General features: G+C 37.4%; 1 protein-coding gene and 1 long non-coding RNA gene across 2 annotated transcripts in view; both read right to left on the bottom strand.

Moving 5' to 3' along the window:
• Nucleotides 1-17,310, bottom strand: part of LOC306847517 — a 779,007-nt gene that overhangs the window by 202,264 nt on the left and 559,433 nt on the right. The window lies entirely within an intron of this gene.
• The window catches only part of LOC306847502 (ephrin type-A receptor 7-like), a 98,261-nt gene that overhangs the window by 35,074 nt on the left and 45,877 nt on the right, over nt 1-17,310 (bottom strand). The window contains exons 2-3 of the mRNA XM_079381456.1: nt 12,295-12,450; nt 6,423-6,770 (exon numbers count right to left, since the gene is read on the bottom strand). Coding sequence (XP_079237582.1) covers nt 6,423-6,770; nt 12,295-12,450 — 504 coding nt within the window. The remainder of the gene's footprint in view (nt 1-6,422; nt 6,771-12,294; nt 12,451-17,310) is intronic.

Raw genomic sequence — 17,310 nt, 5'->3', positions numbered from 1 at the left:
TCCACACTGACCCCTCCCCTCTGCTTGTCTCCCTCTGACACACACACGCATCGGGTGCGTAAACACCCTGAAACAATCGTGAAAACATTGAGGCTTTGTTGAGAAACTATGGAAAGTGTGTTCTGGTGTAAAAGAGCTGCAATCTATCAAAGCAGAGCTGTTCACACTCAGATCTGAGAGAAGATGTGACCCAAATCTGCCCACTCTTTGTTTGGGTCTTATTCACGGCTGGCTCAAAATTCAGATTGACACCCTCAAATTTTTTAGATCCAAAGAATTCAATGTTGTATGAGGCACTTTTACAAATTACTATGTGTCATGGGCAATTTTAAAGATCTGAATGAAGCACTTACATATTCATGTAGCCGATGGAGTTAATTATCTAACAGAAAATATGCCAAAAAATAAGTGACTCATCCATGGTGACAAAAAGCTTTTACAAATCATAGGGGTTGGAATGCAGTCAGATTTCTTTCAGTTTATAAATTCACACTGATTCAACTTTGGAAAAAAATAATGCCTCAACAGATGTCTCGTTAATTTGAATTTGTAGCATGTACTGTGGCACAAGCCAGCTTGCAAGCACACACAGTCAGATGCTAACACACATATGTCCAAGGCCTGGGTGGTAAGACTGTATAATTTTATTTAATTTTTTTACTTTTGCACCCCGATAGATCTTATTTGCTTTTTACACATGACCCACAAACTATCCATATAAACTACAAACTAACAACATCAACAACAATAATATTAATAATAATAATTATTATGAATACAAGTGTTCAGAATATATTTATATTATTTATGACCACACTTTTGTATTATTATTATTGTAATAATAGTGTTCATAGTATTTGTATTTGTATTTTTCAGTAGAAAGTGCAACCGACACGCTTCTGTTCATCTGATAATCTCAAGTCTCAGAATGGCCAAACCTAAAAGCGATTAACCGCCCTGTCCAATATATCATTCTATCACTAGTACTGTGAGGATTATTGGAAGTTTTATTGCTTGTACCTTCAGGGTTTAGCTTATATGTTGAAGCTGTCATAGCCAGTGTTTGTGCAATCTCCACGGTCTCTCTTCATGTGTACATGTCAACACGCTCTAGTGTATGACTGCAATATTACCTCACTTAACTGTGACGGGCTCCACGTAAGCGGAGAGCATGATGGGACTGATGCCCTTGCTGTGTTCTGAGACAATGTCATAAAAGAGCCAGTGACCTTTATGAATACTGCATTAGTGACTTTGAGGGCACACTCTCTCTCACCCCCACCCTAAACTAAAGCTGTTAGCCAATCCCTCCTCTCGCTCTCCCAATGGGAAATACTAAACTTCCTCTTAGGATAAGGGCCCAGTGGCACCTCCACACTGCGGAGAAGGTCTGTGGAGCTTTACAGCGCACGGTTCAAGGCCGGCAGCATTGGCTCTTAGCCAGTGAAGGGTTTAAGACCACAGGTCGATGAGAAGTGCACCCTGACCAAAAGGATTTCCCTGTATTTGAGAAGGAGGCTTTGAGCCGGACTTTATCGGCTCACCGCAGGCCCTATTGGGAGGTTCGGCTTGAAAGGAGAGGTTGCTTGGCTTTTTTTCTTGAGAGGCTGCAGGGAAGGAGGTCCCGTGGGGTACATGAACTCCTCCTGCCTCAGATCACCAGGGACCTCCACAGCTGATTAGTTTTTACACACTTGGTTGTTTATAAATTCGGGGTTATTTCTGACTGATTTCTTCTGCTAAATTCAGATTAAAGCTCACATAGTGAGGAGGGAAGCTGCTTGATTTAAGCCTATTACATTATATGTACTCCAAAATGTAACACTTACTAAGGTTTTTCTAAAATCGAAAATCGACAGCTCAACATAGGGTTGGGCAGCATGACCAAAATCTTATACCACAGTATTAGTCATTTTATGTAACTGAACCATTCACAATATGCACTAAAACATTATTTGTCAAAGTTGTAAACAAAGATTTTTAGCACAAGTTTTAAGTTTTTATGCTTCAAAATTTCACATTTAATCTAATGTGTTACCAGCCATTTCTGTGTAATAGATTGTAAAATTTACAAGTAATTTCTGTGTGAAAAGGTTTCCTAGAAAATAGAGGGAAAAAAATGTTTATATAGTAAATAAGCATATTATTTATTTATATGTTTAGTTTTTTTTTATTATTATTTTTATAATTCAGTGGTTAGCTGTATATAGAACCTTTTGTTAGTTTTCTCTTTTTATTTGGAATGTTATGGGCACTAAAAGTGATTCTCAACTGTTTTTTTTGCCACTGGTGTGGTTGTTAAATTTTACATTAGACATAAGGATAGTTAGAAAGGGATTGTTCACCCAAAAATGAAAATATGTCATTATGTTACTCATATTGTGAATCCTTTATGACATAAAAGAAGACATTGTGAAGAAAGTTTGAATTATCTTTTATACAATGACACAAAATGGGGTCCAAAACAATACTGGACACCACTGACTTTTCATTTTTGCAAGAACTATCCCTTCAAATGGTGTCTCACAATACCAGAACTGCTCAGTGCATAAAACTAAATCATTTTGAAAAATATTTGGTAAGCAAACAGTTTCAATGGAAGTCAATGGCAACCAAAACGGTTGGGCTTCCACTGTACATTAAAATATATTTTGTGTTCCACAGAAAAAACAACAAGTTTGAAACCACATGAATAAGTGATGCCAGAATTTTCCTTTTTTAGTAGACTATCCCTTTAAACCCATAACATGCATTAATATTGCTATAAACCACATTTTACAGCTAATTACACATATTTACTTAAATTTAATTTTGACATTTCAGGGAATTAAAATGTCATTCCTTATTCAAGTACAGTAGATAGGAGCAGTACTTGCGTGCCATTTACCTACATAGAAAACATCTGTCCGAGGACTTTACTAAGATGGCTGCCGAGTGACCCGATTTGGTCGCTGTAAACTGCTCTCAAAATGATCTGCATGCTTTTATTTCATTTGTACAGAGAGTTCAACAAAGGGCCAATAAACACAGAACATGCACATTCAACACAAGCGTGGCACTGATCTCAGCCTCTAGTCAGTTAAACTCCTTTGTGTTGGCTTGCAATCACACTGGCTCTAATCACAGAGCTCAAACACACAGCTGCCTCTGAGACTGTACATCACAATAAAGTAATAGCACTTCCTCTGAGAGCTCTAGTTAACCTTGAGCCTGTGCTGTGCGATGGAGAGATTAATGGTGTGTTTATTGAGAACGAAACAGGGGAACAGAGCAAAATTAAGTTAGAATATGCAATACACATAAAACTTAAAGACTTGTGTTATGGCTACCCACACAACTTCAAGCACACAAAGATAAAAACACAAAGGAATATGATATATACGTGAGACCCTGGTCCAAATTAAACACCCACCAAGTGCCAAATACAATTTAAAATCTGGCTTTGGTGAACAGATAAAAAAAAAAATTGCCAGTGTCATAGCAAATGAAAATAAGTATAAAATAATAAATTATAAATATAATAATTAAGCAATAAAACAATTAATACATAATAAATCATAACATTTTATATATTTAAAGAATATACGTATTTTTATTCAGAAAGGACACATTCAATTAATTACCCAAGTGGCATTAAAGTCATTTCTTAATTTTATTTATTTATTTATTCATTCTTTCACATTTTCTATTCATCAAAAGATCCTGAAAACAACAACAACAACAACAACAACAACAACATATATCCTAATATATCCTAGAAAAAAAATCTATATAAACAGCTTCATGGCTGGCAAATGTTCTCAATTCACTTGCTTTGGCAGGTGTGAAAAAAAAGTTAATTTGGACCCTGCCTGAAGGAGAAAAGGAGAGATAGAAAGAGAAAATAGATTACTGAAAAGGTGTGAGAGACAAAGAAAGAGTCATTTTTGGCTGAGAAAAAGCAATCGTGTTGGGAAGAGCATCAAATAATGAAAGGAGCAGGAGTCGAGTGCCAAATAAACGCTCTGCAATTTACTCTTAATGGAAAGCAAAATCTGAGTGTGTGTAAGTCTTGATGAAAGAGATCTCCTCCATTAATAAACATGCGGCTCCTGTGCTGCTTATCTCAGCCTTTTGTGTTCGGGCACTCTGGGATCATTGAAGGATCTGAGCAAGCGGTAATGTGAGTGTGACTCTGTGTGACTCTGTACAGTATGTTTTGTGTGTGGCTCAGTGAGTCTGTGTTAATCTAGGTGTTGTGTAAAGGGAGTTAATATCAGTGCACATTGTAGAGGCATTTGACGACACCGGTGAGGTGAGGGTCTAATACTCCAAGTGATTTCTGAAGTGTGTAACCGGACATTTACATAATATTGCGTACAATGTGTGTGTGTGTGTGTGTGTGTGCAGGCAAACTCTTTAGAACTGACCTCACACAAACACTAGCTGTTCACTAAGCCCTGCTTGACTCCAGATGCTGCTCTTATACAACTTCATTTTGTAATTGGTCAGCACTAAAAATGGAGTGTGCGCTCATGGGTCGACATGCACACACGCACGTCTGCGTTTTTTACCACGGTGGGCACTTTCCATTCCATTATTATCAGTTATGCTGATATTACATTGTGCTAAAGGTATTTTCTAGCTCCTAAACAAACCCTCACATGAGCCTTTCTGCAATAAAACATTATTTTCCATGTTAATGAGCCATTTACCTCATGGAGGCTGTTGACTGGAGGTAATGTGAGGTTTTACTATCCTTATGGTGACATTTACTGTAGGTCCCACAATATAAGCAAAACTTGTTTACAGATACACACACACATACCTGTACAGGCACACAAAACAAGGTCCATTCTAGCTGTAAAACTATGTTTTTAACATAGTATGACTCTAAAAATGGACAATAGTCATACATTATGCCGGTATGATTATGTTTAAGATCAGTAACTTCTGTTATTAGCCCACAAAAAAAAAAAAAAAATTAAAATGGCAAAAAATATTTTATGAAATAATTCATTTCTGTTATGAGCACAATTCTGGCCTTTTTCTTACCCATAACCCTGTAAACTGAATTCTGTGACTATAGCAAAGGGGTCTTTGAAACTTGCACTGCATTCATACACCAATTTCTCTTTATTGTGGTATAAAATAGCAGAAAAATGGCAATTTCACCTGATGAAAGAAATGACTATAATCTCCAATTATGTGCAGAACATTTAGTCTTCAACTAAAAAAAAAAAAAAAAGTGGACATATGCTAGCAGAAGATTTTTAATTGTTTAGTTTCTGTTGTTCCGCACTAAGCCACAATAAAACGACCTACTCAACTAATGGTAAAAAACTAATGTAAAGGTTTTGTGTATTTTTTTTGATAATACTCATGTGTACCATTATAAATCCACTAACACAAAAACAAAAAACAAAAAAAAACCCCCAATAATAATAATAAAAAAAAAGCACTAACACTGACCACTGCTGCTGATCTCATTAAAGAGGAGAGGAACGTCGTTTAATCCCACACGTTATGGAAAGACATCAACGGCACAAGGATGCAATGAAACTGAGAAGCACTAAGATGAATAAGCTGCTTTGTCACAACCTCATTTGGCTCAAAAAAGGGACTATTTCACTCAAATCAAATGGACATGAGTAAAAACATCTGCTGCAGTATTACTGAAAGAGGATCGTGTCCTCAAATACGGTCCCTACCACCATTAGGAGCAAGACAACCACTCGAAGACAAAAAAACAAAACAAAAAAACATGCAAACCATCCAACATTACACTGACTAATGCGAGAGCTGCGATGTGGGGTCATATGACATCAGATGACATATAAAGAGGAAAAAAAAGCAGCGCTATCGTGAGTTTTACAGTGTCTTACAGAACTGCCTCTTGCTAAACAGGTTTTATCCTCAAAAGCGAACTTTGACTCGCTGATGCATGTTATTTGGAAATACAGGGAATGACACTAGGTAGGGGTGCAACGATACAAATATGTGTACTGAAAATTTCAGTACTGCTCTTTCGGTACGAATCTGTACCGAACAAATACAGCGTTGTTTTAACCATTGCACGAGTGGAACTTCATTGGAAACTTCCAGTTTTACATATTGATATTTCTGATAAGATACAAAGACTCATCTTTCAAATTACGTCCATTTTTCAAGAAATGTAAACGATAAATACCATTTTGAAGGTTTTAGATGTGATGTGACAGATCGCTATATAAACGCCTCAGTTGGAGCGCAAGCGCGACTATCCCTTCCTCTTTACTACTAGCTTTAACGTGAAAAACATGAATGAATGATGTCAAAACAAAATGTTGCATAGCATTTCATTTACCTCAGGCAAGTCCACAGCTCATTAGTTTGCAAGATAAATTAAATTACACCCCTAATACTAGGTAAACACTAGTTTAAATATTTTCTGAAGAATGTACCTGGAAGGCTGGTGGAGATGTTGACCTGCGAGTAGAACCTTTTGTTGGGGAGTAACTCCGAAACACCGTTCCGGGCCTCCACGCTGAAGGAGTAGTTGGAGTTGGGCAACAGGTTGACTACGGTGACTGTGCACTCCGCCAGGCCGCTCTGCTGTGGTACGAAGCCCACGCTGGCTCCGCAGGGCTCACACTGCACCTGTGGGGCCCGCGGGGGGCCGACGCATTGCCGGCAGCCTATGCTGTACGTGAGATCCCCTCGACCGCCTGAGTCATTCGGAGCGGTCCACTCCAGAATGAGTGTGGACGGTTTGAGGGTGTAGACCAGATCTCGAGGCGGAGAGGGGGGGCCTGTGTGAAAAAATAAATAAATAAATGAAGTTTGTCATGCTTGATTAAAACAAAGTAGTGAAGTGTTCAGTACCACCAACACCAAAAAAAAATCTTAAGCATTAAATAAATGTCATCTGAACATACTCTAATTAACACGATGATAATTACCCCTCAATGAACTGTAATTCTTTTTAATAATTTAACCCAATTAGCTACAACTGGGTAAAGCTTAAAGGAGCTTGAGGCTTAAAATCACTTGAGAGGAAATGAACACAGGCCATGGAAGACAGTCAAAGAGAGATCATGGAGTATTGAGGGCACTGGCAAATACAAACACTGCTCTCATGCACTAGCAAAAACTCCTTTCATACAAATACAGGGAGAGGAAAAGCTGCTTCATGTAAATGTGCCGACATGTAATTTGACTGGATCTGTGGCAGCAGAATTAAAATTAAAAAGCAAAGTGTTTTCATTTTGTAATCACAAAAGAGGTTTTAATGTTATTGTTGCTGTTAAAGGTATAGTTTAATTCAGTCATTAATTACTCAACTTCATGTTGTTCCAAAACGAAGACCTTTGTTCATCTTCAGAACACAAATTTCACGACACAGAAGAGAAGAAATTGTTGTATAAAGTCTTTATTTTTGTTTTCTTTGCGCACAAAGTATTCTCGTAGCTTCATAAAATTAAGGTTGAAACACTGATGTCTCATGGACTATTTTAACGATGTACTTATACCTTTCTCTTCCTTGAAAGTGTTAGTTGCGTTGCTGTCTACGCGCGGTCAGAAAGCTCTCGGATTTCATCAAAAATATCTTAATCTATAGATGAACAAAGGTCTTATGGGTTTGGAACGACATGAGGGTGAGCAATTAATGACAGAATTTTCATTTTTGGGAGAACTATCCCTTTACTATTACTACTACTACTGATAATAATATTCCATGTATTTTTCCATTATTACTGTTATTATTAACCCGCTTGACTAAAAGCATAAAACAAGGTAAAATACAAAATTAACATGTATTTGAGATTAATTATATCTTAAAACTGGCAAAACTTTGTAATTTTAAATGTGATTAATAATAACAACTAACACAAATATTTTGGCCACTATCATAATGTAGGACTGTTTGCTTTGCTTGAATTTAAATACAAAGAATTCCTCTATTTCCACCCAGTGCAGACATTTTAAAAAAGTGTGTAGTTTTCAAAAGCACATACAATTGACACAGTAACACTGAAAAAAAAAAACCCCTTAGAAATTCAACTTGAACATAGCAGTACCAATAACTGTTTTTCAGATTTTAAAATGGGTTGTGTGATAGCCTATAAAAAGCATATGATTTCATGGTAAGATCAAGGACCTTAAAGCGGCTGTACAGAACTGAATGGCTTGCTGCAATGGCATTCACAACTACTTCCCCCAGAAGCTGCAACTGATTTATGGTGAATCATGTGGGCAGAATGAATGAGATCCTCTTATCTAATAGAGAGAGTGAGCGATAAAAGAGAGGCGGGGAGGAGGAGAGAGATCAGATGCGTTAATTGCTGCTGTCCTGTAGGGCAGGACTGTTCTGTTGACTTGGGGAGGAGCAGGTCGAGCCCAGAGTCTCTAATGCCGTTTGTCAGACAAGAATCTGTCAGCAGCAGGAAGCCATTTAAATGTCACCAGGGCTTTAAGCTGCCCATCATCAGCTCAGGCCAAGAGCACTACAGGTGCCTCCCGCTGCTCTCAAGCACATAAACACTGCTATGATGTACTCCATATGCTGCGAGGAGTTTGCTTTTCATTTTTTGAAAAGATGGTCTTTCTGAAAACTGGTCATCTCAAAAATAAATAAATAAAATGTGCGCTGAAAACATCACTTGAAACCATCTTTATATTCATCCTATATCAAATGGTAATCCACAATAAATTGGTTATACTACATAACTTACTAAAATGAATGATACATTTTAATACAACAAGATCTAATAAACAAATCTAATAAAATAAAAATTAATAATAATAAATACAATTATTGTATTATTAGTAAATAATTCTTAAAATATTCTTAAAATGCATTATATTATATTATATTATATTGTATTGAATTTAATTGATTTCTATTATTTTCCATTACAAGTTTGCTTGTGATATCTTTCTTTTAACTAAATGTCACTTCAAATAAATGCCACCAAAGGAATTTAAATTAATCTGAATTATCTGTGGGAGCCAAGTATAGGTATGAAACATTATAACCAAAAGCGGGTCATAACTGATGCTACACAGCATTCCTGAGCGCCTGATTGTTCTCTCATACATGCATTTGTTAAGTTTTAATTTTGAGACCGAGGCTTTTGAAAAAGAGTCTCTTGTCTCATAAATGCTTGTCTCATAACGCAAACGCTCAAGCATGAGTGTGTGTATGGAATAATTTAGATGTGTGCAAGAAGCGTTGATTTATTAAAGGCTCTGAAGGCTTATGCAACGGGGTCCACGTGTGGCCATGAGCGGTGGGGAACAGCTGCAGTCAGGATACATCCACCACAAGACAGAACACACACACACACACACACACACAGAGCAGTGCTTTTTTACTTAAGTAGCACATACAGGTGCATCTCAAAAAATTTGAATATCGTGAAAGTAATTTTTTTCTTGCAACTTATTTCAAAAAGTGCACCTTTCATATATTTTAGATTCATTACATTTAAAGTGAAACTTTTCAAAAGTTTGTGTTTTAATTTTGATGATGAGCTAACGAAAGTTAAAAATCAGTATCTCAAAATATTAAAATATTTACATTTGAGTTTCAATTAATGACCATCCCTACAGTATAAATTCTGGGTATCTCTTGTTCTTTGAAACCACAATAATGGGGAAGACTGCTGACTTGGCAATGATCCAGAAGACGAACACTGACGCCCTCCACAAAGAGGGTAAGTCACAGAGGGTCATTACTGAAAGGTGTGGCTGTTTACAGAGTGCTGTATCAAAGCATATTAAATGCAAAGTTGACTGGAAGGAAGAATTTGGGTAGGAAAAGGTGCGCAAGCAACAGGGATGACCGCAAGCTTGAGAATACTGTCAAGAAAAGCTGATTCAAACACTTGGGAGAGCTTCACAGGAGTGGACTGAAGCTGGAGTCAGTGCATCAAGAGTCACCACGCTCAGACGTCTTCAGGAAAAGGGTTACCAAGCCACTTCTGAACCAGAGACAACGTCAGAAGCGTCTTACCTGGGCTGTGGAGAAAAAGAACTGGACTGTTTCTCAGTGCTCCAAAGTCCTCTTTTCAGATGAAGTATCCATGCTGCTTGAAGTCCAGTGTGAAGTTTCCACGGTCAGTGATGATTTGGGCTGCCATGTCATCTGCTGGTGTTGGTCCACTGTATTTTCTGAAGTCCACAGTCAATGTAGCCATCTACCAGGAAATTTTTAGAGCACTTCATGCTTCCTTCAGCTGACAAGCTTTATGGAGATCCTGATTTCATTTTCCAGCAGGACTTGGCACCTGCCCACACTGCCAAAGGTACCAAAAGCTAGTTCAATGACCATGGTGTTACTGTGCTTGATTGGCCAGCAATCTCGCCTGACCTGAACCTTGTCAAGAGGAAGATGAGACACCAGACCCAACAATGCAGATGACCTGAAGGCCGCTATCAAAGCAACCTGGGCTTCCATTACACCTGAGCAGTGCCACAGGCTGATTGTCTCCATGACATGCCGCATTGATGCAGTGATTCATGCAAAAGGAGGCCCAACCAGGTATTGAGTGCATAGAAATGAACATACTTTTCAGAAGCCTGACATTTCTGTTTAAAATATCCTTTTTTTATTGATCTTATGTAATATTCAAATTTTCTGAGACACAAAATTTTGGGTTTTCATTATCTGTAAGCCATAATCATCAAAATTTCAAGAAATAAAGGCATGAAGTATTTCACTCTATGTAATGAATCTATATAATATATGGGTTTCACTTTCTGAAATGAGTGACAAAAAAATATAGATTTTTTTTTAGATGTACCTGTACACTAGGGTACAGACACACACACCTACACACAGGCACATTACCAAAGCAGAACAGCATGCAAAATACACATAGAAGAGTAATGCAATCCATATCATTTCTTCTCCTTTCAATTCTTTGTCTTCGGTCATTTACAATCATTATAGACATTGCTCTTTCTCTCTCTCTCGCAATAATAAACTGGTGGCATCTGCTCATAAGAGTGACTGTAGAATCGATACTATAATTAACACTATCACACAGTCTCTCTCTCCCTCATACAACAGCAGCCTAATCAATACAGTAATTAATGGTGTAAATAAAAGTCATAAGCACTCAGAGACTCATTCATCCAAGAATAAAGGGCTGGTCACACAACAGTTGAAAGGTTAAGTGTGTGAGTTCTGTGCCACCAGAGCCACTAAACAGAATAGCACAAAATAACAATTGTTTTAGAAATGGTTTTCACTACCACATCTGCCATTGGTAAACAAACAAATAGCTAACGACTATGCTAACGCTGCTGTGTCAGGCTTTTTGGAGCACTTTACAGTGACACCAACCTATGGTTGGTTCACAGTTGGCTAACAATGTCTAAAAATTCATATTAAGCTAGGACAGAAAATATTTCAAAAGTGAAAAAAGTTAAACACATTATCTTTAATTGTGTGAATAACTAATAAATAAATAACTGTAACAGTGTAACTACTATAGTGAATTGCACATTATAATATATATGGTCACATTTTAGTTTGGGGACCAATTCTCACTATTAACTATGACTTTTGCCTCAATAAACTCCTGCTTTATTGTTTATTAATAGTTAGTAAGATAGATATTAAGTTTAGGCATGTAGTAGAATTAAAGGGTTAGTTCACCCAAAAATGACAATTCTGTCATTAATTACTCACCTTCATGCCGTTCCAAACCCATAAGACCTTCGTTCATCTTCGGAACACAAATTAAGAATTTTTTATGAATTTTGAAAGCTCTCTGACCTTCCCATAGACAGCAATGCAACTGCAATGTTCCCAGATCCAGAAACGTAATGAGGACATTGGTAAAAATCGCCCATGTGATATCAGTGGTTCAACCGTAATTTTACAAAGCTACAAGAATACTTTGTGCGCAAAGAAAACATTAACAACAAATTATTCAACAATTCTTCTCCCCGTTAACGTCTTCTGCCATTTTGCGGAGTAACCCAAATGCAATCAACGTATTATTTTAACGATATCAAGTAGCAATTTGACGATTTCATGTTAAATTAGTAAATAAAAGATTGCTCTGATCTGTCACATGGGCTATTAGGGCTTAAACGGATCGCAGTTGATCAAGTCGGTATGCCGCGCTGTCTGAAACACGTCTCTATGCTTGTGAGCGCTTCGGGTGTGTGCCAGTAAAAAGACCATCCACAACAACAACCAGGAATCAACAGGATTGGATTGTACAAACATGAGAACACAAATAAATACCTGTGCACAAATAAGTACACACACAAATGCACACATAAACATTCACCTCACATAGAAGCTGACTGACTTACGCGTGCAGGGTGCGGATGGAGGGTCCAGTGGAGTTCTGAAGTGGTCGTCCTCGCACACACACAGCACAGAGCCCTCTTCTTCAGCCTTGCTGTTAGCCGGACACAGGAAACACTCTTGGTGTCGTGACAACATCTTGTAGGTGCCCAGGGGACAGGCTGGCAAAAGACAGAACACACAGCAAAGAATCCATTACAGACTCCGAGACAACAAAACCTGTAGCTTCAAGCGGCAGAATTAAATACAACCCTGAAAAATGGCAATACTTACAACCTGAGACTAGAAAAGAGTACATGCTTTAGACCTTATTAGCCAACATAAAATATCCACTTGGGAGTATAAAATGCTACTTGAAGAGGAAAAAAAAAACCCCGACATGCCATTGTGCCTCCAGGAACAAAATCCTTTGAAACTAATGAGGTTCATATTACACATGATTAAGGGGCTATTTGTTACAATAAGTGATGGAAGCTCACGCTCGTAAAGTAACTGCTGTGAGTGTGAACAGTGACTGTAAGTGTTGTAAATGACTGTAAATGTTCAAATGGGGGCTGTAGGGAAGAAAAGGAAGTCCCACATCTTAATGGTAGACTCAATCGTCTCAATGAGAATGACAACACCCAGAATAAGTTGGACCAAACTGAAAAAAGGCCTTTTTGCAAAAGCAAAAACACAAAAGCACAAACCATCCATTTGTCCATCCCCTTATTTTCTGATCATTATGTACAATAATTTATGCGCACATTTATGCATTTGGCAGACATTTTTATCCAAAACAAATTTCTTCATCACTGCCTAAATGCACTGATAGGGTCATGAAAACAATTCTCTGGAAAACATACAGGTATAATGAATATGCACATGGATACACAGATGTACACACAAAAAAATACCTAAGTATAGGGGCCTATAAAATCAGTTTAATTTTTTCCCAAATTCGGTTTTATTTTTTTCCAAAAAGCATCACACGTGCTTTTGTATGTGTGTAGCAAACGAAACACGCGCACAGAACATGCAGGATTCATATTTAAATGGTATTTTTGCTTAATATTCACAGAGCCTAGTCTATATTGCGTTTTGATTTACCTGTACAGACATACTTTTGATGTATCCATCCAAAATATGGCAAATTCCATGACATTCTGTGTTATACAGTAAATTCCATTTTTATGACTGGATTCCGCCCTAAACGCCCTACAAATAGTACAGACATACTGTGTACTTTTCCAGCAAGGCAAGGGAAATCAGACAGACAATGGGAAAAACACCAAAATAAGTGATATGGCATCCAAATCTATGCATTCAGAAGACATAGGCAGATACAAACCAAACCACAAGCACATCTCAGTTTTATAATGAATGTAATGTGAAAGCAAAGCTCACCAATCTCATGGTTTGTCAGATTAATTCCTGCAAACAGAACTAACAAAAATGACTGCAAACATTGTGTACCTGTGTTTGTACGCCACTGTTTGTTTTCGCTGCTGTCTTTAAAACCTGACTTTAAACTGCAATGCACTTTGACTTTACCACTTGCAGGAGGACTGTGGCAAAACAGACAGCCAACTGAAGGCAGTTAAAGCCAATCACACTGAAGGGAATGAGATTACAACCCATATCTGCTGACATTACACAGAAATTCCCAGGGATCCCGTTTTTTTTTTTTTTTTTTTTTTTTTAATTCCACAACAGACCAGCTGGCTACATACGGATAAATCTATCTAATGTGGCATCAGCAGGGGTTGCTTCACAGAAACCAGTGAGATGATTGGCTCTATAGTGCCACAAGGAACTATAATGCAGATAGAGTAAAAAGTCATGCAAGGGGTCCAGGTTGCAGAGAATCCAGCATAAAGGTAAATGCCAAATATCTACATGGAATGTGGATCAAGCTTTCAGAATTACACTTTGGGATGTAGGAGGCATAGCATTTACAAGTTTGCAATTTTTAGGACATTCTCTGCCTAATTTTATCATCTAAAATTATGCATCATTTATAGTCTAATTGAGAACAAACAAATCATTTAAATTTGTTCATTTAACAGGCACTTTTATCCAAAGTGACTAACAAATGAGAATAATAGAAACAGAAGCAATTAATTCAAGAGAAAACACAGGTAATGCGACCATGCTAAATTTCCATAAAAAAGATTAAAATATTCGTGCAGAATGAGTTTAATACAAAAAGACTACTTAGTAAGTGCAGCTTTTTAGATAATTTAATGAAAGAAGGATTGCAAGACGAGGAAAAACAATACTAGAAATAAAATCTGAAATCATTGACTCTCACTGACAATGATCTGGTTTTGTATGAGCAATCAGATTTCACTGAGCAGTCTCTTCATAACCACCCAGCTCTTTCGAACACACATCAATAAATCATAAAGAACGTAACACAGTAAACGTGAGCAATGAATTGTTTCAATGGTGCTCCGATAGGAGGTGTTAATGAATATTAATAAGTCTAAAAAGATGTTTGCTTTTCTCTCCTTCTCCCGTCTCGACACAAATGGCCTTCATTATTTTTGGGCTATAATTCCATGCCGTCTTATTTCCAAATGTCAGGCTAGATTTGCAAGCAGCTGTCAGGGAATCAATAATTCATGTCATCATATTCAGATCACTGCCTCAATGCTGCTAATTCCAATTTATGAAAGAATCCCTTGCGAATGGAATAAATCCACATAAATGAAGGAGTGAAAGGTCTATTTTAAAGGTCCTGCCTATCACGTGCTCTTCATGCTCCTGTGACAATTTAGACCATTGGGTTTAAAAGAGCTATAATAACCCGTTCAAGTTGCACAGGTAACCGACATTCGGTTTTTCCATCAAAAACTGTTGAAACTGCAAAAAGCTATTTTCCAAATGCAAAAAGCTATTTTCCAAATCTCAAATGTCATAATCACCATCAGTGGTCTGGTATCAGCAGTAAAATCAAATCTGTTTGGGAACAGAAATTTAGAGAGATTTAGGTCTGGCCTCTCTACTTACTAAGCCAGTAACTACTGTGGCAACCACCCAAAATAGCCTACCAACATGCTAAAAGATACTCAGAATAAGGATGTGCAACAGCGATTGAGTACTCGGCCGTGACAGCAATGATCGATCATGAAAATGATGATCGTGGAAAATAAAATTATTCTGATTGGTTATAGCAGCACTTTGGGCGGCACCCTGAGCTCTGATCGTTTAGCTTGAAACAGCATGCAGTTCAAAGTATAGACGTGAGAAGAGAGAGAAGCTTGGCTTTGAAGTCATGTAGTGATGTCTGGGTTAGCTACATACATATCTGATTAGTTTAATATAGGATGCGTTGGGATATTAACATTTATTTACATGTAGCTGAATGTGCTGCATGTTACCAGTGTTTAGTTTCATGCTCAAATGCAATGCCCGATATTGAGTTGAGACGGTCATATTGCTTTTAGACGTTTCTTTTTCAAAAATACTGATCCTATACTAATGCAGCAGTGATGTTTTTCGTCATATTTGTTCAACAGTAGGCATACTTCAGTTAAAACTGTTTTCGTACTTCGAATGGCTTCGAAAACACGCAGGCAATTTTAGGAATCACTTGATAATTGATTTGCATTGATAATTGAACTGCATTTCATTAGCTCTGTACTTGTACTCTGCATAAATGACAATAAAGTTGAATCTAATCTAATCTAATAATGTAGATGAAAATATAGCACAAATCTGCTATTAACATGAATGACATAAGCATTATAATGAGAACTTTATAGAATGTGAAATCTGCAATGACATCAGAACACACAAAGGGCACTGATTTGTGTATAAGAATAGCAGCACCCCTGGCTTTACCCTGGAATTTGGAGTGAAATACTTGACCATACTTGAAATACTTTTTCTTGAAGGTAAACAATGTGAGCACCTAGATGTTGGAGATGATGTAATATCTTGCTTCGTTTAACTGGTTCATTAATTCCATTACAATTCCAGCTAACAAACGTGAAACTCCTCCCATCAAGCTTATGCGTCGTTCTAGGTTGTGTCATATACAATATAGGTAAAATTTTGAATAATTGAGATCATGAACATCCCTGTGTAATTGAAAAATAAGGCGGACACCAAGACCACAAAAAAAAGAAAAAAAAGAAAAAGAGGGCAACCGTGCAAACAGCAGATAAGTATACGTTACGTTTATGTTATGTATCCAAGTTATCCGATTAATATCATAGGAAGTGTCATAGAACGGGTTTCAGTTTATTGGCATAAAGTCAGCTTCACCTCAGGCAGCTATTCTTTTTTAATAGCATTGCTGCATCATAATCATAATCTAACATCTACTCATGTGTTCATAGACATGTTTTGATGTCATATTTGTATTTTTTAACATTCATTTTCATAACAGTCTTCAGATATTTTCATTATCTCCATTACGGCCATAACCCGCCCCCCGCACACGCCCCACCACCCGAGGACTCGATTAATTGTTTTTGAAACCTATGGATGATCGAAATAAGAAATTGCCAAAAATGCCCATCCCTAACTCAGAAATCCAAATCACATGACATAACGGAGGTTTAGAGTAATAACCAAATCAAATTTTCCTCAGAAAAAAGTGTCATGGTTAACATAACAGCCATAAATCACAAACTGGACATAGAGTCCCTTTAAGTGGGATTTAGATAGAGACAAAGGAGGCGTCCTTAGGGTGTCAAGACTGGATGGATTCTTTCTCTGCATGTCCATCACATTCATTCTGATATCTTAGATCCTCTAAACACACTTCACCATTTTTCTTCACTCTTCTTTTATTTTCATTGTATTCTACTCTTATCCTCTTTCTCAGCCTCTCGGTTTCTCCCATTTTCTCCATCTTCCCCCAAATCCCCCCTCTCACACTCTCAAATTCAATGCTGCTTATTTCTACCAACAGAGCAATAGAAAAACCATGCACAAGAGTCAGAATTGGAGGACATTACACTGCTTGGCCTTAATCCTAATCAGGGCAAGAATGATCCAAGCTCTGCCTCAAGGGGCTTGCATCCCAG

The sequence above is a fragment of the Barbus barbus genome (assembly GCF_936440315.1).
Source record: "Barbus barbus genome assembly, chromosome: 27".
Lineage (NCBI taxonomy): Eukaryota > Metazoa > Chordata > Actinopteri > Cypriniformes > Cyprinidae > Barbus > Barbus barbus.
This window is presented reverse-complemented; position numbering and strand designations above follow the sequence as displayed.